The sequence below is a fragment of the Rhinolophus sinicus genome, chromosome 14 (genome assembly GCF_057876585.1).
Source record: "Rhinolophus sinicus isolate RSI-liver-muscle chromosome 14, RSI-T2T, whole genome shotgun sequence".
In the NCBI taxonomy this organism is placed as follows: Eukaryota; Metazoa; Chordata; class Mammalia; order Chiroptera; family Rhinolophidae; genus Rhinolophus; species Rhinolophus sinicus.
Window position 1 is genome coordinate 35,498,864 of NC_142514.1, and position 22,512 is coordinate 35,521,375.

At 40.4% G+C, this 22,512-nt stretch overlaps 1 protein-coding gene across 1 annotated transcript in view; it reads left to right on the top strand.

The window, feature by feature from the left end:
* The first annotated feature begins 259 nt into the window (after positions 1 to 259).
* Positions 260 to 22,512, top strand: part of ELAVL4 (ELAV like RNA binding protein 4) — a 147,624-nt gene continuing 125,371 nt past the window's right edge. Inside the window, exon 1 of the mRNA XM_019710570.3 lies at positions 260 to 410. Coding sequence (XP_019566129.1) covers positions 393 to 410 — 18 coding nt within the window. The 5' untranslated portion in view covers positions 260 to 392. The remainder of the gene's footprint in view (positions 411 to 22,512) is intronic.

The following is a 22,512-nucleotide window of genomic DNA, read 5'->3' on the forward strand; positions in this document are numbered from 1 at the left end:
AGCCCATCTTCTTCTTGCAAAGAAGCTACCTCACTAAAACTTTAAGCACAGGTAGCAGTATGCCTCCAATACTGCTACCTGTGCTTAAATTTTTACTCATTCAACTTTTTGAGGATAGACCCGATGCCAAGCCCAGGGCTAGGCGCCAGGGCCACTACCAGAGCTTGACTCGCAGGGATCGGTCCTCCCGTTGCCCAGGAGAGGCGCCCCCTGGAGGCCGCAGTGAGGGTGACGGCGCCAACAACGGTGTGGGCGGCGAAGCGGCGGCGCAGCGCTGAGCCGGCTTGAGAGCCTGCAGGAGAGCTACCGCGGTGCTACTTGGTGGACATCCTCCTGCCTGCGGCGCCCCGCCCAGCCTCCGCCACCGCTGGCGGGACCGCGCCACAGAGAAGATGCGCCTCAAGAACCAGGTAGTCGCCCCTCTGGCCTGTCGGGCGCCTCCGACGCCCCGCCTACCTGCTGTCAAGGGCATTGGTGGCCGCGCGGGCACGTGGCCGCAACTCAGCGGCTGGGGGCGCCTAGCTCGGCCACTTCGACTCCCAGGGAGTGGTGGGGGCCCTTGCAGGAGGGAACCGCCCCCGCGCACCCTCGGCGGAGGACTCCTGGCCACCCCTTCCACGGCCCATGTGGCGGCTCTGGCCGCACAGGGATCCCGGCCACTCTCGCACGCCTCCCTAGACTTCCCCAGCCCCAGGGGAGACAACCGGAACTTGTGTCAGCTTGCACCCCCTCCCCCGGGACTGCCGACCCTGCAGGGTGAAGAAGCTGCCGCCCCCGGGCCACGCCCCTCTGGGCCTTGCCCATGTCGCCAGCGGAGTGGCTTTGCTGAACTATCTGGTGGCGCCAAAATGTCCAGGTGGCTTCGAGCGATCGGGCCCCAGGGTGCCGGGCGAGGGAGCACGGATCCTCAGGGGGGCCCCTGTGTAACTCCCACTAATTATCGAGAAGCAGCACCCTCCCCTGGCTTTCCCCCATTACAACCCGCTGTGGACCTGGGACTTGGGGTATTTCTAGGTGAGATCGAGCGCTTCTGTTGCACGAAGCAGTGCTCTTGTTTAGCGCAGGAAAAAAGGAGGCTCAGGTGTTGTGGAGGGCATATTTTTGTGTTGTAATTGTTGTCTTTCTTCGGGCTGGGGGGTTGTTAAATGTTTAGAATTCAGTAAATACACATCCTGAAGTCTTGAACCTGCCAGAGACAATTCGTTTCTGAAAGGGAGAGAACCTCCCCTTCCCCAACATGTTAAGGGATTCAGGGAGACCACAGGGGAACCGAGGGGAGGGACTTCTAGAAAACAACTCCAAGTTTGGGGAAACATGAGACATATTGATTCCCAAGATGTTAAGCCGGTACCACTCAAGGGTGGTAATTCTCATAACATCTTTCCTCTGGGGAATCAAATACCCACCTCCACAAGACAGTTTGGCACCAGTCCTGTGGGTTCCTGAAAGCCTACCTGTGTGCCTTACCTAGCTGCTTCATTTCAGTATAGATCCCCTTAAAGAGGCTGCCTCATACTAACCTCCTGCATTTGTGTGCCTAGTTTTTTTTTTATGTATCTATAATACTTGCAAATTGATACTGAAGAAGCTTTAACCTCAGTCATTTCAGAATGAGTTTGATGTTTTAAGTGAGATGTGAATGGAGCTCCATTCATGAGGGAAGTAGTCTGTGTGAAGTGTTTTGTAAATGTGAGTGGGTTGAGTTTAAAACACTGAATAAAATTAATGTAACGGGGAATCAAAAGGTTCAATCCAGGTGTTTGCCTCCTGGCTTTTCTAATAAACTAACAGTGCAGCGCTGCACAGTACCTCACCTGTGGCTCCTGGGCAGAGCATTGTCGTTGACCAAGGGCAAGTGGATGGTTCCATTTCTAAAGCACTAACTGTTCCTTTCCCCCCTCTCCTAATTACTTGTACTTTAGAAATATGTGAAGGATTCACATGCATGTTTTCAGCTGAGGAACTTGTAATCCTCCTTAGTTATCATTCGTATTAGCCTCTGAAACCTTTGCTTCCTTCTTAATATAAGGTACTTGGGTATTTTTATAATAGAGGTGGGATTGCGAGTTTGAGCTGGTGGCTTCACTAATTCCACTACCTAGTGTGTGTTTTGAATTAACAGAAAACTCACATCTGTGTAGAGGTGATATAGTGTAGCATGAGGGATTCTGATTCACATATTCTTGGTTCAGGTTTGATCCCACCACTTAGTAGTTATATGACCTTGCATAATTAATTTCTTGGTCCTCCTCCCCCCCACACACACCCCAACACCCAGGCTCTTTTATTCCAAACAGACCAATGGGGATTATACTTTTGACATGGGAGTTAAATGGAATACCATATATGTACAGTGCCTGGCATGTGGGTACTCAGTAAATGGTCTTGTTGTTAACCATCTATAAACAGTAGCTATTACCATTACTGCTATTATATTTGTTTAAAAATAAGTATTAATACCTATAGTTGGGGAGAGAGACTGACTGCAAAGGAGCACAAGGGAACTCTCTGGGGTGACTGAAGTATGCTATATCTTGATTGGGGTGTTGACTACAAGGATGTATCCCTAATCAAACGGAACCCTTAAGATCTGTGCATTTAATTATTTGTGCATTACATCTTTTTTTTAAGGTTTTGTAAAAGATTTTATTGGGGAAGGGGAACAGGACTTTATTGGGGAACTGTGTACTTCCAGGACTTTTTTTCCAAGCCAAGTTGTTGTCCTTTCAATCTTAGTTGTGGAGGGCACCGTTCAGCTTCAACTTGTTGTCCTTTCAGTCTTAGTTGTGGAGGGCACAGCTCAGCTCCAGGTCCAGTTGCCATTGTTAGTTGCAGGGGGCACAGCCCACCATCCCTTGTGGGAGTCAAGGAATCGAACTGGCACCCTTGTGGTTGAGAGCCCATGCTCCAACCAACTGAGCCATCCGGGAGCTCAGCGGCAGCTCAGCTCAAGGTGCCGTGTTCAATCTTAGTTGTGCATTACATCTTAATAAAATTAACTGAAAAAATTAACTTTCAAATGTGCTAAGTACATATCTTTTGAGAGGTGGGAGTTCATATGCCAGCCTAATTCTGCATAATATAGTGATCCACTTCCAGAGGCCCCTTGCATATACTCATATCTTCATAAATTCATGTTGTGTCAGAGGAAAGGGAGAGAGAAGGAGCTCTTATTTTTCAGGCTGTTTTCAGGAGTGATGGTCCATGTAGAAGAATGATTGGCTTGTGCTGAGATTATATTTAATTTGGAACTTGCATATAGTATTAGTTTTCACTAGTAGCTTTTTAAAAAATAGATTAAAATATTTTATTTGACCCAGTAGTGCTCATTTGCATAATATATCTATCCAATAAGCACAGTTCCTAAAAGGTCAGAGTGATTTTGCATCCCTTTGCTTGCTTTCAATAAATTCTTTGCATTGTTGGTAGTTAAATGAGATACCTAAATAGCTTTTAGCACAGTACCAGGCACATAGTAAATGTTAATACATGCTATCTGTTATTATTAAAGTTGATATGTTCATATACATGTTTCTTTTGGAGGCCAGAAATCAATACTATGCAAATATTGATATCATTAAAATTAAAATCTCACTTATTCAAACATAGTGGTCATGCACTTTTCAATGTTAACTCTTAAGAATACCGGTAAAAATAACAATGGAAGAAAAACTTTTCTGAGAAGCAAAAATATATGCCACAAAGAGTATGCGAACGTTTTTACTCATAGGCAAGCTCCTTTGACCCTCCCTCAAACTTTTTTGATTGTTGTTTGAGACATAGTTCTAACATATGCTTAGTTCCCTAATTTCTCAGCCTATGGCAGATCAGAAGGCTTGATAGATAGGTGACGAACTAAAAGTTTCAAGAAATGTTACCTGGAAGTGAGGGACAAATTACAAAAGTAAGTTTGTTTCTGTTTTGTTTGTTCGCTTATTTTGTTTTTTAGAATCCACATATAAGTGAAATCATATGGTATTTGTCTTTCTCTGTCTGACTTATTTCATTTATCATAAGACCCTCTAGGTCCATGGTGTCGCAAATGGTAAGATTACATTCTTTTTATGGCTGATTAATATTCCATTGCATATATGTGCCAATCTTTTTATCCATTCATCTGTCAATGGATACTTAGGTTGTTTCCATATCTTGGCTATTGTAAATAATGCTGCAATGAGCATAGAAGTGCATATATCTTTTTGAATTAGTATTTTGGATTTCTTTGGATAAATACACAGAAGTAAGACATAAGAAACTAGTCTTAATCTTAGGTAAAACCAATAATTGAATTAGAATACTTAACCATTGTCGATTTTGTTGAAATTTTTAACTTTATTCTTTAAAAGGGTTGCATTATGGTATACTCTATTTTAAAAGGGGAATAGCGTGTAATGATATATTTTAGGAAGATTTCCATCTCATATGATTAGAATATAAACTTTGAGTTGTTAAGAGGCAAGCTTCAGTTATCTGGAAATTTCTACATAATATGAAATGATTTATTCCCTCACGATACTGCATAAATTAAGTATCCATTGACATTCATATTTGTGATTTGTGATTGGAAACTAGATTTTTAAATGTGCATTTTTCTTTTGTTGCAACGACATAATGAGACATATCATATATGGTGTATTAGTTTCCTAGTTATTCCATAATGAATACCCACACTTGGTGGCTTAAACAATAGAAATTCATTTCCACATAGTTCTGAAGGCTAGAAGTCCAAGGTCAAGGTGTTGGCAGAATTGTTTTTCTGAGATCTCTTTCTTTGGTGAGTAGATAGCCAACTTCTCTCTGTCTTTACATGTTCTTTTCTCTGGGTGTTTCTGTGTTCTAATCTCTTCTCCTTATAAGGACACCAGTCATACTGGATTAGGGCCCACTCATATCACTTCATTTTACCTTAATCACTATCCATTTAAAGGCCCTATCTCCAAATACAGCCATATTCTGAGATGCTGGGGGTTAGGACCTCAGCATATGAATTCAGCCCGCAACACTTGGTATCTAGTAAAAAGCTGTATTGGTTCTTCCAAAATAGCTCGGCACATAGTGTATGAAACAAGTCAGATTTTAATTCTTGTTTTAGCACAGCTCAATTTGGATCTAAATGTTACAGTTCTCTGTTGCAGAGAAACCCAAACATATTCATCAGATACCAACACACACACACACACACACACACACACACACACACACACATTTACGTGTGAGGCTGATTACAACTAAAGTAGAGTGAGGTCATTGTCCAAGCTGAGTATAATGTGTGAATTGTCCACTAAAATTCATGTCCTTCGTTGACTGAGAAAGTCGGCTGTACAGTGACTTCCTAATCTTTTTAACTGTATAGCACTTTGGGTGATAGAAGTAAGAAGGTTTGGCTTTCTGGAAAGAAACCACTTAACTTTTTGATACCTTCATAACTAGTTCTGTCATTTGAGCTCTTTGTTTGACTTTCCAGGTATCTCTGCAACAAAATAAATATACTAATTCCTCTGTGCGTATTTTCTACATATTCAAGCCATAAATTTTTGGACCCAAATTTGCCACACAAGCAACCTTTGTTCACTCAAATCAGAGCCTGGCAACAGTTTACTCAGGGTGTACCTAAACTGCCTACTTCAGGGTTTATTTCCCTTACCAGTTTGAAATTCATCTCAGCTCCACATATTCGTGCTTCAAGATGTGATATTTTATCTAAAGAAAAGAAAAAACATCTCTAAATTTATGTTGTGCAAAAATGGCTGCCAAATGCATTATGTATGTTGCTTCTAGTTTGTGCTAATTTTTACACAGCCTCTGAACAACTGGCAAAGTGGCAGTGTTCCAGCTGCCACAGAGTTCCTCGTTGTTTTAGGAATTTTTACATTTTATTAGTGTAATGACAGAGTTTACAGTTATCCACAGTACGTTAATTACGAACACTTATCTATACTACCAGCTTGAAGCTTGATCTTATATTTCCTTTAATAGAAATGTCACAGCTTTTACATTTAATTATAATGGGGATTAATCATCACTTATATGAGTTTTCACCTACGAGCAAAACATTTGGAACAAATTATAGTTGAGATGAGGCTATTAGATTTAACATACACCAACGTAGCTTTCCTTTTTCAACTTTTAAATTTTCCATTAACAGAAACTTGCTAATATCCTGAAATGATTTCATATGACTGACTGGATGATTGATTAACTGATTGATTATTTCATTCAATTATTTCATCCATTCAATGAATATTTGTTGAGTATCCAGTGTGGGCCAGTCCAAGTTGTGGTGCTTGGGATACATCAGTGAATAAAACTCTAACATCCCTATCCACAGGGGTGCAAGGGGAGATAGACATTAAAAATAACCATAATAAATAAGTTATAGAACATGTTAGAAGGTTATAAGTGCTACGGCGGGGGCGGGGGAAGTAGAGTAGGATAAACAGGATCAGGAGCTTGGTTGGGGGTTGCAACCTTGAATAGGTTGGACATCGAGAAGGTGGTATTTGAACAAACCTGATGGAGGTCTGCCTTGTGGCTATCTGGAGAATAAGCAGGGGAAACAGCCAGAGGAAAGGCCCTAAGGCAGAAGTGTACCTAGAGGGGTTCAGAACAGCAAAGAGGTCAGTATGGCTAGAGAGGAATGAACAAGAATATAAAAAGATTATAAATCGGATTATAAGATTTGTATGCTCAAGAAAGATTGTCATGGTTCATTATCCACCAATAAGTACATGGATACTTAGCTTTTACACTAAGTACATTGTAGGTCTTCTGCAAATGCTTATTGAATGTTTCCTTGGCAAATGGATTGTCAGAAAATTGAATAGGATTCTAGAATTGTTGCTAATTTTGCTGTTGGCAAAAGTTAGAATTGGAATTGGGAAAGGAGAAGGGCAGGAAACTAATGAGGAGATGCTGATGTGTAGGTGTCTGAGTCCTGCCTGACCACTGTCACATTGACCTCACTAGGGAATTAATTTTTCACTTAGACTTAACCATTTGGTACTGAAAATTTTCTTTTCAGTTTGATGTTTGTCTTCGTCATTTGAACTTTTAACCAGAAAGAAAAAAATTCCAGTGTCGGGGATACTCTTGATTTGAAAGTTTGAGATCTGTCAGTCTTTGGAGACTCATGTCATAAACTGGCATTGTGTTTTCTTGTTTACTACTTATGGGATGGATCTCATAATTATATTTTAAGATTTTTATTAAAAATATAGCTAATATACAATATTATATTAGTTTCAGAGGTACAACATAGTTGTTCAACATTTATATACCTAAAGAATTGATCACCATGAAAGTCCAGGAGCCATCTGACACTGTACCACGCTATCACAATATTATTGACAATATTCCCTATGCTTTATATGACACCCCCATGACTTATTTGTTTTATACCTGGAAATTTGGACCTCTTATTCCCCTTCTTAAATTTTTCAATTACAGTTGACATTCAATATTATTTTATATTAATTTCAGGTGTACAGCATAGTGGTTAGACATTTGTGTAATTTGCGATCCCCTGACTAGTCTAGTACCCACCTAGCACTATACATAGTTATTACCGTATATTGACTATATTCCCTATGCTTTACTTTACATCCCCATGACTGTTTTGTAACTATCAATTTGTGCTTCTTAATCCCTTCACCTTTTTCATCCTGCCCCCCAGCCCCGTCCCATCTGTCAACCCCAACAAATCTAGTACCCAACTGGCAACATACATACATAGTTATTACAATATTATTGACTATATTCCTTATGCTATACTCTGAATCCATATAACTGTTTTGTAACTACCAATTTGTACTTCTTAATCCCTTCTCATTTTTTCATCCAGATCCCCAGGACCCCACCCATCCGGCAACCATCAAAATGTTTTCTGTGTCTATGAGTTTGTTTCTGTTTTGGTTGTTAATTTTGTCCTTTTTTAAAATTAAATTTATTAGCGTGACAATGTTTAGCAAAATTACATAGGTTTCAAGTGTAGGATTCTATAATATATCATCTATATATCATATTGTGTGCTCACCGTCCAGAGTCTGTAGAAGAGGATAAAAGGGATCAAATATATGGTAATGGAAGGAGTTCCACCCAGATGAAACTGACTGTGTGTGTTGAGCACACAATTTTGTTCTTTGGACTCCACATATAAGTGAAATCATATTGCATCTTTCTGTGTCTGACACTTCACTCAGCACAATATCTTCCAAGTCCGTCCATGCCACCACAGATGGCAAGAATCCATTCCCTTCCATGGCTGAACAATATTCCATTGTATATATGTACCACCTTCTCTTATCCATTCTTCCATGGATGGACAGCCAGGTTGCCTCCACATCTGGGCCACTGTAAATAATGCTGCAATGAACATATAGATGCACACGTCCCCTCGATTTAACGTTTTGGGTTTCTTTGGATAAATACCCTGAAGTGGGGTTACTGGGTCCTTCATTGTCTCTTCTTATAGCCTTTGTTTTAAAGTCTATTTTGTCTGGTATAATTATAGCTACCCCAGCTTCTTTTGTTTTGTTTTGTTTTTTCGTTTCCATTTCCATGAAATATCTTTTTCCATCCCTTTGCTTTCTGTCTGTGTGTGTCTCTCAATCTGAAGTGAGTCTCTTGTAGGCAGCATATGCAAGGCATTTTGTTTTCTTATCCATTCAGCCACACCGTGTATTTTGATTGGAGCATTTAATCCATTTACCTTGAAAGTTATTGTTGATAAATATGTAGCTATTGCCATTTTATTATTCATAATTTTGCAAAAAAATTTTCTGTCTTTGAAAATGTCCCTCTAACATTCCTTATAATACTGGTTTGGTGGTGAACTCCTTTAGCTTTTTGTCTGGGAAGCTCTGTGTCTGTCCTTTGACTTTAAATGATAGCCTTGCTATCAAAGGGAGAGTAACCCTTTGGTGTAGGTCTCCACTTTTCATCACATTGAATATTTCCTGCCAATCCCTTCTGGCCTGCAAAGTTTTTGTTGAGAAATCAGGGGACAGCCTTATGGGAGCTCCCTTATAAGTTACTAGCTGCCTTTCTCTTGCTGCTTTTAGGATTCTCTTTGTCTTTAACCTTTGCCATTTTATTGTAATGTGCCTAGGTGTGGGCCTGTTTGGGTTCATCATGTTTGGGTCTCTCTGCACTTTCTGGACTTGTATATCTATTTCCTTCACCAGGTTAGGAAAGTTGTCAGTCATTATTTTTTCAAATAGGCTCTCCTCTGCTTCATGTAGTATGCTGGTGATTCCTTCTAGTGCATTCTTCATTTCAGTTATTGTATTAATTTCTGACTGGTTTTGTTTTATGGTTTCTATATCTTTTTTTATGCTTGCTATCTCTTTGTTGATGCTCTAAGTTCCTTGAGCATGTTTGTAACCATTGTTTTGAACTCTGTATCTGGTAGGTTGCTTGCCTCTATTTCGTTTCATTCTTTTTCTGGATTTTCTCCTGTTTTTTCGTTTGGGACACATTTCTTTATTTCCTCATTTGGGCTGCCTCTCGGTGTTTGTTTCTATGTATTAGGTAGATCTGCTATGTCTCCCAGTCTTAGTCAGGTAGCCTTATGTAGTAGGTGCCCTGTGGGACCTTGGCACAGTATCCCTGGTCAATCTGCTCCAAGTGTTCGAGGAGTGTCACTTGTATGCGTTGTGTGTGCCCTTCTGTTATAGTTGAGCCTTGATTGCTATTGGCATGTCAGTAGTGGGATTGACCCTCAGGCTGATTGGCTATGGGATTTATCCACATCCACAGCTTATGGGCTGCTCTGTGGGGGGCTTACCACACTGAGTGTAATTCTCCCCAAGGGGTTCTGATGCCTGTTGGGACCACCCTTTTTGTATGCCACTTATGGGGCTAATTGGGTGGTCCTCTGCTGTGGTCTGAAGCCAACCTCCAAGTATGTTGGTTCTGTGGCCTCATGGGAGGGGCTCTGGTGCAGGCCTAGGTTATCCACTGTCTGTGACCTGCTGGGGGCTACCTGGTAGGAGCCACAAAGCTATCCACAGTTGTTCACTTCCTGTGAGGAGCATGGGAGAGGCCACACTGCAAAATGACATCTGCCACCAGTACCAGGTCTGGGGTAGCTCCCCAAAAGCCAGGACATCCCAAGGCCTGTGCCACCTGCCCGCTCCCTTAAGGTTCAGTCTCTGATAGAGCCTCACACTGTATGCAAGTTGGGTAAGGCAGGGTCTCAGGGAATCACTAGAGTGGGAACAGTTGTGGTCACCAGACTAATGCAAATTATGATTTGGTGCCAGTGCTGAGCCTAGAGCTACTCAGCAAAAGTCTCAGAGCACACCAAGGTCAGTTGCCACCTGCCTGGGGCCTGCAGGATCCTGATAGTTTTCCAAGAAAGAATGCAATGGGGACAGAGCTGTCTGCTTTTGGAGAAAGTGTCTCCTGCATTGGAGGAGTTGGGTGGGATGGGTTATTCATCATCGTATCCACTACATCCCACAGTCTGACATAGGGCCCTGCCCTTAGTGGACAATCAACAAGTATTTATTGAGCCAGTGACTCAGTGTAAGGCTCCTTCAACCAAAATCTTTACAAGAAAAGTTTTGAAGTTCTTTCTACTGATTTGAATTAAAATGTCAGAAAGGTGGGATAATAATGGGAGCAAGGAAAAGATAAAAAGCAAAACTTCTAAACTCTCATCAACTGGAGAGTTTCTAGATAGGGTGTCAATGCCATGGAGTCATGTTTTTGCTGCTGGAGGCCTGAGTAGAACTCTGTACAACTTTTGTTTCTTATCCCACATTTGGATGCCTGTGGTTTACCTGGGTTGGCTTGCTCTGCTGTTATTATAGAAGTGATTTTCTTCCCCCTCATCCCCCGAAGGTTGGTTGGCCATCTTTTCCCTACATCTCTGATATTAAAGGCCTTTTAGTTCTCACAGCGTGAGATTCTGAACAAAGGGTCATCTGGGAAGCAGCAGTTTTGATGATCTTCCTCAGGTCATGGGAACTAGTGTTTCTGAAAGTGCCTGGTGCATGACTGTAATAATAGAAGTCAGATCCCAAGTTTGCATCACAAGTAAGGGTTTTGTACAGCAAACGCTCCCTGTCCACTCGTACTATCACTTGTCGGGGGGAAAATGATACTAACTGTAATGCTGTACTGTAGTTTGAGATTAAATTGCCATGTTGTTTAGAGACATATAGCAGAAGGACAGAGCTCAAGAAACTTTAGTGTACCTGGGACAATCTTATTGTGTGTTGAGATAGTATTTCTTTCCTCTTCAAAGGCATGATCTATTTTGCAGTGTAAATTTTGCAAGGTTAGAATATTCTTATGATAAAATAATTTCAAAAGACAAGTGGTACCAAAACATTTTTACCAAATTAAAGTAAGCTTGAGTTATTTATCCTAACTTTTGTTGTGGAAGAATCACAGTTTACAAGGGGGGGAAGTGATCAGAATAAACTAAAATTTAGTGATCTGTCCTCTAGTCACACTGCGGTGTCATATAGAGTCGCAATGGACCATGGTCTGCTTTTCTAGATAAGGTCTGTTCCGTGGGAGACATTCTCTAATTCATAAGCCAGAGAACAGGCTTAATAAATTGCTAAACCAGATTGGAAGGGTCAGTAGTGTAACTTTCATAATAACCATGGAAAATTGGACAAAAAGGGGATGGAGTGACATTCTGCAGGGATGATGACAGAATAGGACATAAAAGAAGAAAAATCAAACCACAAAATATTAAGGTGGAAATGTTTACAAGTAGCAGCATTATTACCTTATGTTTTTAGAGCACCCTATCACTCTTCTCTTACATTTTTCCACATAAAAAGGGTTGTATAAAAGGAGCATGAAAATTGAAGAATAAAAAGTAAAATTGGAGCTCTGAATTAATGGTAAAAATTCTGAGATAATTCCTTTATCACAAGTGATCTTGTTCCTATATTCATTATTCTAGTTAATGGCATCAGTGGACCTCAACAGAAGAATCTTGAGGAATTATTTTAGATCCATCCCTCTACCTTAACCATCTGCATTCAGTTAGTCTCTGGGTTCAGATAGTGATCTCTCTTTAGTTAGCTAGCATTTACTGAGTGCCTAATATGTGCCTTGTTCAGAGATGGAGAACGATATAGACAAAAATTGTTGCCCTTGTGAAACTTACATTTTCTTAAACACCATATTTCTCTGATTTTAAGATAAGATTTCTGAAATTGGAACGCATATTACAATCAACATTTTAAAAAACTAAACCAAACCTTAGAGAGTTGTAATGTGGTTATTATTGTCTGTACGTGAGCAAACTAGTACGTGAAGCTCATAGCAAGTATCTCTTCCAGTGTCACCCCAGTTGAGTAATTTGCATTTGGAAGCTTCATATGCAGTTGGATTTTAACTTCAACTTGGATCCCTGATTGTCATTTAAAATGTTAAAAAATAGCCCCAAAACACATGAAAAGATGCTCTACTTATTAGTCACTAGGGAAATGCAGATCAAAACCACAATGAGATATCACTTCACATCCACTAGCATGGCTATAATAATTAAAAAACAACAACAAAACCCAGAAAATGACAAAATGGTGATGATATGGAGAAATTGGAAACTCATGTGCATTGCTGGTGGGAATGTAAAATGGAACAGCCGCTGTGGAAAAGTCAGTTCATCAATAAATTAAATATAGAATTACCATATTACTCCCACAATTTCACTCCTAGGTGTATATCCAAAATAATTGAAAACAGATATTCAAGTACATGTGTACACATGTTCATAGCAGCATTATTCACAATAGCCAAAAGATGGAAACAGCCTAAATGTCCATCAATGGATGAATGAATAAGCAAATTGTGGTACATACATACAATGGAAAGGAATGAAGTTCTGATACATGGTACAATTGGATGAACCTCTAACACATACTAAGTGAAAGAAATCAGACACAAAAGGTGATATTTTATATGATTCCATTTATATAAAATATCCAGAATAGATAAATTCATAGAGCAGAAAGCAGATTGGTGTTTGCCCAGGGTCTAGGGAGGGGGAAATGGGGAGAAATGCTTAATGAGTAAGGGATTTTACTTTGGAGTGATGGAAATGTTTTGGAACTAAACAGAGGTGGTGGTTGCACAATACTGAATGTACTAAATGCCACTGAATTGTTCATTTTAAAATGGTTAATTTTATGTTATGTAAATTTCACCTAAACGTTTTATTTGAAAAAAAAAGTTATCCTGTCATGCAAAATTGAAAAAAGTTATTGTGTGCCCTGAAGTTTGCCTGTAATATACCATTTAGTGCAACTAAAAACAGAATAAACTGTCAAATCTCTTTATGTAGATCCTAGAATTTCAGAGTTCAGAGAGATTGGTATGAACCTTTTTATGTGTCACCAAGGACTGTCATTTAAGCACCTGACATCTATATGTCAAAAGCATTACTTCCAATAGAAGCTGTATGACTTTTCATGGTACGTAATCAAATATAACAGGGGTGTCCACATTCCTTTTCCAACTCTGCAGGTCAGAGTACATCAGTGTACCCCACTAAGGAATCATAAGTGGTGTCACCCTTTGTAGCTAAGCCAGAACTCAGGTAGCAGAATTGCAACCTGCTTGGGGCAGGTGGATCCAGGACCAAGATCCAGAGCAGTGACTAAAGATTTTGTGAAGCAGTCTCTTGTTATTACCATGTGGAGGAGGACCTGGGCAGGCTGTAGCTGAGAATATGCTAGACTGAATCCTCTTCTAACTACTGCACTACCACCAACGTGATCCCATTTGTAACAGTATTCTCACACTGTCATTGGCCACGTCTCAAACAAGTCTCAGCACTCAGTGCCACTGTGAGCTCATGTTTCCACACCTTTACAGGCCTAGAACCCTGGCCACCCCACACCTACTCCATCTCTTCTTGGATCTGGCTGGACAAAGCTGTCTGCTTACTTCCTATGGGCAGATACCCTGAGTGCCTTGTATAAATCAAGCATGGTTTATACTCCTCTTTCAAGGTACTTTTTCTTCACTTTCTCTTTTTGGAGAGAAAAATAAACAACGTTTAATATCCAGCAGATCATCTCTATACATTAAATAATATTGTATGTCAGCTATAATTTAATATATATAGCCATGGGATATGGAGAATAGCATTGGGAATAGAATCAATGGAATTGTAATAAATATATACATTGTCAGAGGGGCAATAGATAGGGGGAGAGGGATTATCACTTGTGAGGGGTGAAATGTCTAACTATTACGTTGTTTGGTACACCTGAAACTAATTTAAAAAATACTTAGAATTACCAAGTGCAGAAGGAACCTCAATATTCCTTGATATCTTTTGAGATTGTACTATCAGTCCTAAAATATCAAAGAAGTCAAGATCACCAGCATAGAATATGAAAAGCAGGGTCCCTGTGATACTCTGCTTAATTGTCAATGATCAAAAATGACAGAGATGATCTTTGCATAATACCTTCTGTTTTTTCATAAAATTATATACAAATTTAGTTTTCAAAGTTTGAATCTTAGCTGGGCTTGAATAGTGCCTATTGTCTTTGGTATTCTTTTTAATCTGAATATCTTTAGGCAGGGTATGTACTCTCTAGCAGGCTACAGAGAACGTGGCCCCCTTACTCCCTTTTATCTTACTCAGGTCAGTTTGCATATTTGTTTCCTGCCTAGTCTCTGTTGTCATTTGAATGTGTCATTCCCAACATAGACTCAAGCTTTGAAGTTATATGTAATTGTACAGATATTTTATAGTAATACCAAATATTTTAATAGTACTACTAAGTTCTGGGTACTGTTTTAAGTGTTTTATCTGTGTTAACTAATGGAAACTTCTTAAGTCCATTAGGTAGTGTGGCCACCACAGAGGTGTGCCATTCAGATCTCCTTTCAAGAGAGAACTCACTTTATCAGCCAGGAGTCAATTAGATTCCAGCCGCCAGCTGAAGCACCTTTAGGCCATGCTTTTCCTGGATAGCCCCAGCCAATGACTGAGCACAGTGGGGATACTATGGCCTGATGATTTCTGCCCAGTGTGGGGTCTGTTCTTATGGGAAATCTTGGTTCCAGAGCTCCCCTCTGGGTTGGCCAAGCCTTTGTCTGATCTGCATCACGGTCTGAGACTTCCCCTCTCCAATTCTACTTGTCCTCCCCACTGCATTTTCACAATAAACTGATACATCTCTTACACTCCTGACTCTGTCTCAATGTCTGCTTCTTGGAGGATACAACTGATACGTGTAGGTACTATTATTATCCTCATTTTACAGATGAGGAAAGAGGCACACAGATATGGCTCAAGGTCTCAGAGCCAAATGAGTTTCAATGTTCTTAACAATTATGGTATGTTACCACCCATTCTAAAGTTCTTATTTATCCAATTAAATACCCTTTGTATCCTAGAAACTGGTGGGTTCTGGGAATACAGAGATGAATGATATAGTCTCTGATCTCATTGAGCCACTAATCTAGTGCAGAAAGCAAGGAAAATAAGCAGACAGTTTCAATCTTTGCTCTTAGTGCAATGATGAGGTGTGTAGAGTGCTCTGAGAGTCTAGAGAGGAGGAACCTAATTTGTGTTATTTCTTACTTCCTCTACTCCCAGTGTGGACCATCCTTCCTCTTATCCCATGCCAGTGTACTCATCTGGGATGCCTGTCATGTCCTCTGACCTTTCCAACCTGAGCTGGGAATCATTGCCCTGTATTGTCATAGGAGTCCTCTGTCTAACCATACCACATTCACCTGAGATGATGTTTGCTGGCCTGTCTCCTGCTTGTCTGTGTACCCATGGCCTAGTGGCATGCTTAACTAAGGAAGTGTTTGTTGAATCAATGAATGAAGAGGATTGTTTGTTTGCCTGGCCTGTTAACTCCCGAACCTGGAACCTTTCAAGTCTGTGAGTAGAAAAGAGATTTATAAGAGAATGTACAAGAGGGGAATGTTGGTGATGGTGGCAGGGGATGGGGAGATAAATTTTACCTTTCTCTTGAGAGTATCTCACTTTATTTCCTACCATCATCAGCAGTAAGCTTGGATTCAGGGATGCTTTTCTGCCTCTTTAAAATTTGGTTCAAATATAGACAAATGCTTTTTATCTTATTGATGGTACAGGTGTGTGTTAAGCTGATATTTTTATCCATCCATCCATCCATCCATCCATCCATCCATCCATCCATCCATCCAAAGTCTACCAACACGTATCTGTGGAGTGCCCTCTGTGTGTCAAGCACAGAGCTAGGTACTATTCATTTGGTGGTGAACAATAAGCAGTCTTTGACCTCAGGCAGCCCTTCATTCTGACAGGGTAATTGGGTTCTAAACAAATACAACCTGAATGCCCCTTAAGCCCCTACCATTCCCGGATCTTACGTGAGGTCACTTAAAATCTTTGTCACTAAGTCCAGTGGATGTATATTCTCCAGTGTACCAAATGGCTTGCTGTCACTTATGCCCTTATGTCTCTCTGGGCATCTTCAAAGACTGTTTTTTTTTTTTTGCAAACGAAATAACACATATTATTGGTTCATGCTTGGTAGTTGAGTAAATCTTTTATAAATTGAATATTATTATCATCATCATATATTAATATAAACAGGTATAATACATATTACTATAAACATATAATATGTCCTGCTACTTACACTCCTGTCTTTCTTCTCCTCTGATGCCTCCTCTCACCTTATTTGCTGACCATTGTCTGCTCTTTTACTTGTTTGTTTAAAGCTGCTTGTATTTTTCCGCTGTGCTTCTACCACTGTTGGAAACACCTACATGATGTGACCTGCTGGCTTATTGGCTTCCTCTGTGGCCACTGTCTCTAGATTTCTGTTCCTTTGTTGGCATCTGTATTGATCTACTACTCTGTGCTGTACACATCTTACCACCTAAGCACCTCTCTCCCTCCAAGACCTCTTGGAACATCTACTCTTTCTCCTGTCACTTGGAGTTTGTTGCCGTTTTTCCTACCTCCTGATCTCAGATGCGTCCCTTTCCAGTCAGGAGTGAAGCATTTTCCTCTTCTTATGTGTATGTCCTTTTGTGGGGGACCTCATAGCATTGTGGTGTGGGCTCCTAGTGACAAAGTTATTTCATTCTTTATCACACATCCTTTTCTCAAACTGTTAAATGTGACTTAAATTAGAACCTCCCACTCTACCTGGAATCACTGATCCCAGCCAGCTTTTAGGCCCACTCTACCAGCCTCTTTCCTCATTTATGGTGGTATTTTTTCCCACAGGGCTTCGTGGTTTCCCCTCTGTTCAACCTGCAAGTGACAGTTAAACTAAGTATGAAGGAAAAATAGAAATTAGCTAGTGGAAGAAGGGAGGCAGGATTAGGTAGTGTGTATAGAGGAGACGAGAGATCCAGTAGAAGGAAAGAAGGAATAGCCTGTGCAAAGCCCCAGATGCCAGGTGTGTGACAGAGCAAAGTGTGCTGAGACAAAGCAAGCATTGTGGTGCGGCTGGTGCATGGTAGTGATGAAGGACATAGATGGCAAGAGGGAATCCTGAGAAGTTAGATTGTGTCAGATCGAGGAGGGTCTTTCCTGGATATTGAGAATAGAAAGAAAATAACCTGGAAAGGAAACTGGTTGCATTTTCCCAAGTGCAGGTGTTTTCTTCTTAGCTAATTTTTCCCTGGCCCCCAAGTGCTACAACATGAACTGCTGACATTTTAAGTGCTTTGTTTGTGGCTTGCATTTCTTCTTGGTCCTTCTCTCCATCTTTTTTCCTGCTCCATGGGACTGGTCCAGACAATAAGCCTTAGACTTACTGTTGGTTTTCTGGATCTGTTGAATATCATGACCTGGTGGTTGCTTCATGCTTCCAGGATCCAGTTATCAGCCCTTCCAAGTGTGAATGTGCTGGACATGTTGAATCCTTTCTGTGCATATTCAAAGGATTGGCCTTGTCCAAACACACCAGACTTGAATAGTCACCACATGGATATCTTGAAGATGCAGTCACTGTGACAACCCTACAATAAGAATCACACACCTACAGCAATGGAAGACTGTGCTCCCAGAGGGAATCTTCCCATCCTGTGTGTCCTACAATCACCATGACAACCCTACAACAAGAATCACACACCTACAGCAACAGAAGATACAGCTCCCGCAGTGAATCTCTCATCCTTCCTCCTCCATGTTCCTTCCATGTGAAGCTTTGCCAGACAGATCCAGCCCACATTTCTCTCACTCTCCTTTGAGCTCTGGCATCTGACTGTTTATTCCATTCATTTGACAATTAGTAATACCTTTTTACATTTCATCTCTTATTATATCAGTTAGCTTTTTGTGTATTTCAGCCTTGCATCTCCAACTAACTGTAAGTTCCTTGAAGGTTCCTGATAGGCTGGTTTATTTGTTGCTACTTGTATCGGTTACCTATAACTATATATAGTATAATTAACCACTCTAAATAAAACCCAGAGGTTTAAAACAGTGAGTGTTTATTATTGCTCATGACTATGTAAGTCAGAAGGGCAGTTCTTTTTATCTCAGTTGTGCTCATTCATACATTTGCAGTCAACTCTAGGGCAGGTAGGCAGCTCTGCTGATTTGGCTGGGCTCTCTCATATATGTGGGGCAGACTAGCTATATAGGCTGTTCTAGGGTGGCCTTGGCTGGGCTCACTGAGCTGTTTCCCATGTCATCTTTCTTCGTCTGGAAGAACAACGAGGGCTTGTTCCCATGACAGCTGGGCAGGATTCAGAGAGAAAGAGTGAAAGTAAGCAAGAACTGGCACAATGGTCTTTCCACTGCATCCTGTTGGCCAAAGCAATTCACACGGCCAGCCCAGAGACAGACATGGGGAAAAAGCTCACGTCTCTTGATAGGAAGACCTGCAGAGTCACATTGCAAGGGCTTGGATACAAGCAGGTGTACAGATTGTGACCAGTTTTGCAACTGCTCTACCACTAGTCTTACATGTCTTCTAGAAACAATAGAAATAAATGTTTGTACCACGATTTGCAGGTTACAAAGACCTTTTGCCTGTAACCACTGAATCTTACAATGAGACTATGAGTGAAGTATCTTTGAACCTTTAGTAGGTGATAGATACTGTCTTAGGCACGTACTTGTACTTCTGTTGAAACTGTTTCTTACCTTTCCGGCACACATTGATTGCTAACATTTGGGCAGTAAGGTTTCATCCTCAGCCTACTGCTCTCCTGACTCTTCAAGGGTCATGTTATTTACTTTCATGGTTTCATGTTCCACTTTCATGTAGGAACATTGATACTCCAGTCTAACCCAGAGCTTTGTTTTTCTATGTCTAATTGCTTGTTAGCCAACGCTTCATAGTTGTCACATGACCACCTCAAACTCAGCATGCCCAGATGTATAACCAGATGTGTTATTTTAAAATATAATTAGCTGATAATTCCCAGTAAAAATGCAATGAAAATACAAAATACATGTAGCAATTATTTGGCCCTTCTATGACCTTTATAACCTTTAACCCTATAAAGTTTTAGAGACACTGTAAATAGACACTGTAATTAAAATTACGAGGAAAAAACTCTCTGGACAAAAGCATTTCCTATTTGGCCCTAATCTTAGATTGGTAGGTAGGGTCCTGGATATAGATTGGATAGCCAAGGAGCTTAGGAAATTTCAGTTTTTATTTAGGGTTTTAGTGGTGCTACTAAATATAGCATGTCCCATTTTTCCTTTTCCCTCAAACTGTCTCATTGATGTAACATGAAACCAAATAGAACAGTGCTGAACAGCTTGAAAGAGTGAATATCATGTGTTGAAAAGGAATATCACAGTATCACCTGGTAAAAATAGCTTATACCCACAGCACGGACAGATTGGTACACTCTAGAAGAGTGCATGTGTTTTAAAGGCTTTATTCATTTTTTTATCCCCGAGAAATTGATAGGTGTTTGCAAAAGTGCTACCAAGTAAGGGGTTGATGGATGGGGTAAAAATAACCTTTAAACTTGGTCAAGTAATTAGTTTTTTTAAAAAAAAATGGCAGAAATGTGATTAAAAAGACTCTTTACTTTTTTATGTAACCAACCAATTATGTTCATATTTCTGAAGATTGAACAGAGTTTTGACAAAGACAAGATTAAGAAACCTGAAAAGGAATGGGCCGTATTATTTATTTATTCCACAGGCCTTAACGAAAGGACTACCTCATTTATTCTTTCAATAGGCATTAACCAAGGAAATGCTCTACCTTGGGTATCTGGAGCATTAAAAGGTGAAACAGAAATGGGTCCTCAAGGAGTTTCCTACCATGTGCGGAAGACATATTTATGATATGTGTATGTATATAAATATTACTATGTCAAAAGGGACAGATATTATCAGAAAGAGGTAGATAAAGTGATATGGAGTTTGTATGTCCTGTCATTTATTTATTCTGACAAAAATTGAGTGCTTCCTTTACCCAGGCACTGTGGTAGATGCTGGAGACAGCTTACATTCCAGCAGAGCATATAAATAACAAGCTAATAAACTACTCAGTAAAATAATGGAGTTTCAGGTTATCATTAAATGCAGTGAGGAAAATAAAGGAGGTTACAGGGGATAGACCTGGTGGATGTTGTTTGAGATAGGTGGTCAGGGGTATACAGAGATGGGGGTGGAAATGAAAGTCTTCCTGAAATAAAAGACTAAACATGGGAGAACAAGAAGAGTGTTTGGGGAAGAGCAGCCCAGTTGGACTTGTTTGGGGGTGGGTGAAATGGGATAATAATGCTCAGGAGAGTTGGTGAACCTCCATTTTCTTGTATTTTGAAGGGCTCTCAAGTGGGAGAAGGCTGGGACCGATAGCTGGAGGTTTCAGGGGTTCAAGTCCAGGCTGTGTAGTAGTGAGTAGAAAGCTTTCTGGCCCTGTTGGAACAGTATGATTACATGCCGGTGAACTCCATGGGGTGCAGGAATGGTGTCTTTTTCATCTCCATGTCTCTGTTGCCTGTCCCAGTGTCTGACACAGTAGGTGATCAAGAGTTGATTTTTGAGTTGCATTTCTGAACATTAGACTTGTGTGGTTGTGTGAAATCCATGGATCTTCTTGCAAGTATTCAATTGAGATAGCTCTGGATCTAAATGGAGGTCTACAGATAAGTTTTCCCAAAAAAGGATGGCCTATTCTGTTTCAACACCCCTAGATGAAATGAATTAATAGTAACTCCTTTTTCATTTCATAGGCATTTTCTCTTTCTAGGATCAGAGAGTGGTTTTATTGTCCACAGAGATGTACCTGATTTAAATAGGGCATGGTCATCTAATATCTATTTATTTCGCTTATTCACAAACATTTGTTTATTTCAGAGAGAGTAAGTAATTTACCCAGGATTTCACAGACGGTAACCACTGAGGCCTTTGATCTCTAAGTCCATACTCTTTCTATTATATCCCGCTGTTTTATATGAAACAGATTTCATTTCATGCAAGCTCTGTTTATGAATCTCTGTGTCACATTTCAATTTCTTTAGCAGCAGCATCATTTTACCAGCTAAGAGGACAGCCTTCTCTTGATGGAGACCAAGTTATTGCGCTGATGAGGACACCTCACTCTCTGACTCTCTGTCCCCTGATTAATGAAGCCCTCCTGGACCTCTCTGGCCCCCATTATCCTATCTTGTTTCTGGTTGCCTATAGCATTTATACCCTCCCCTTCTCACACTTAGCTTGTTTACTTATTGTTTCATATGCTTGAGTCTTGTCTCCTTAGACGGGGTGTATGTTCTTAGATGGGTTGTATGGGTTGTAACCCAAGAGCTATGTTTTAAACCAGAAACTCCGTTAGTGCATCACTAGACATGGATGCTTATGAACTACTTGTTTGGTTCAGAATCACTCATGAATCAAAGGAAAGTTATAGTGAATTCCTTCAGGACAGGGATCATATCGTCAGACTTATTTGTATTACTAGCCACTAGTATCAGGCCCAGAGTAGGTGCTCAATAAATGTGTTTTGGATATGTGTCCTTGGTTCCCCTACCCCCTTGCAGTTTGTTCTTGGCATCTCTGTTTGGTAGTATTCCTCTTAGTTAGTGATGTTATTTACTTCACCATCCTTGAGGCTTGAGGCAGAATCTGGGGCTTATTTACCTCTGTAAATAATAATATAATAGTAATAATCGTAATAGTAATAGTACTCTATAGTAGCAATAATAACAGCTTGGTTTTTACAGTTGTGTGCTGGGCATCATACTAAGTATACTTTACATGAATTAGCTTATTACACCCTTAAAACCACCTTCTGAACCCAAGCAGCCTGACTCCAGAGCCCGCAGTCATGACCTCAATGCAATATTGCTTTTGTTGCTGCTCCCCATGCTCAATAACTCACAGGAGGTCAGCCCTCGTGAATTTTTGGTGAAGGCCAATTAAAGGTATTACTTAAGTATTTTAAACATTTCTAAGTCCTTTCTATTTTAGTGTTATGGCTGTGATTAACACCTTCTATGACATTCTGTGGTTTCTTTTACCCCTTAGGTGAATTTGCTAAGTATGTAATTATTACAGGGAATAGCTAGACTAAGATAAAATTGATGTGTCGG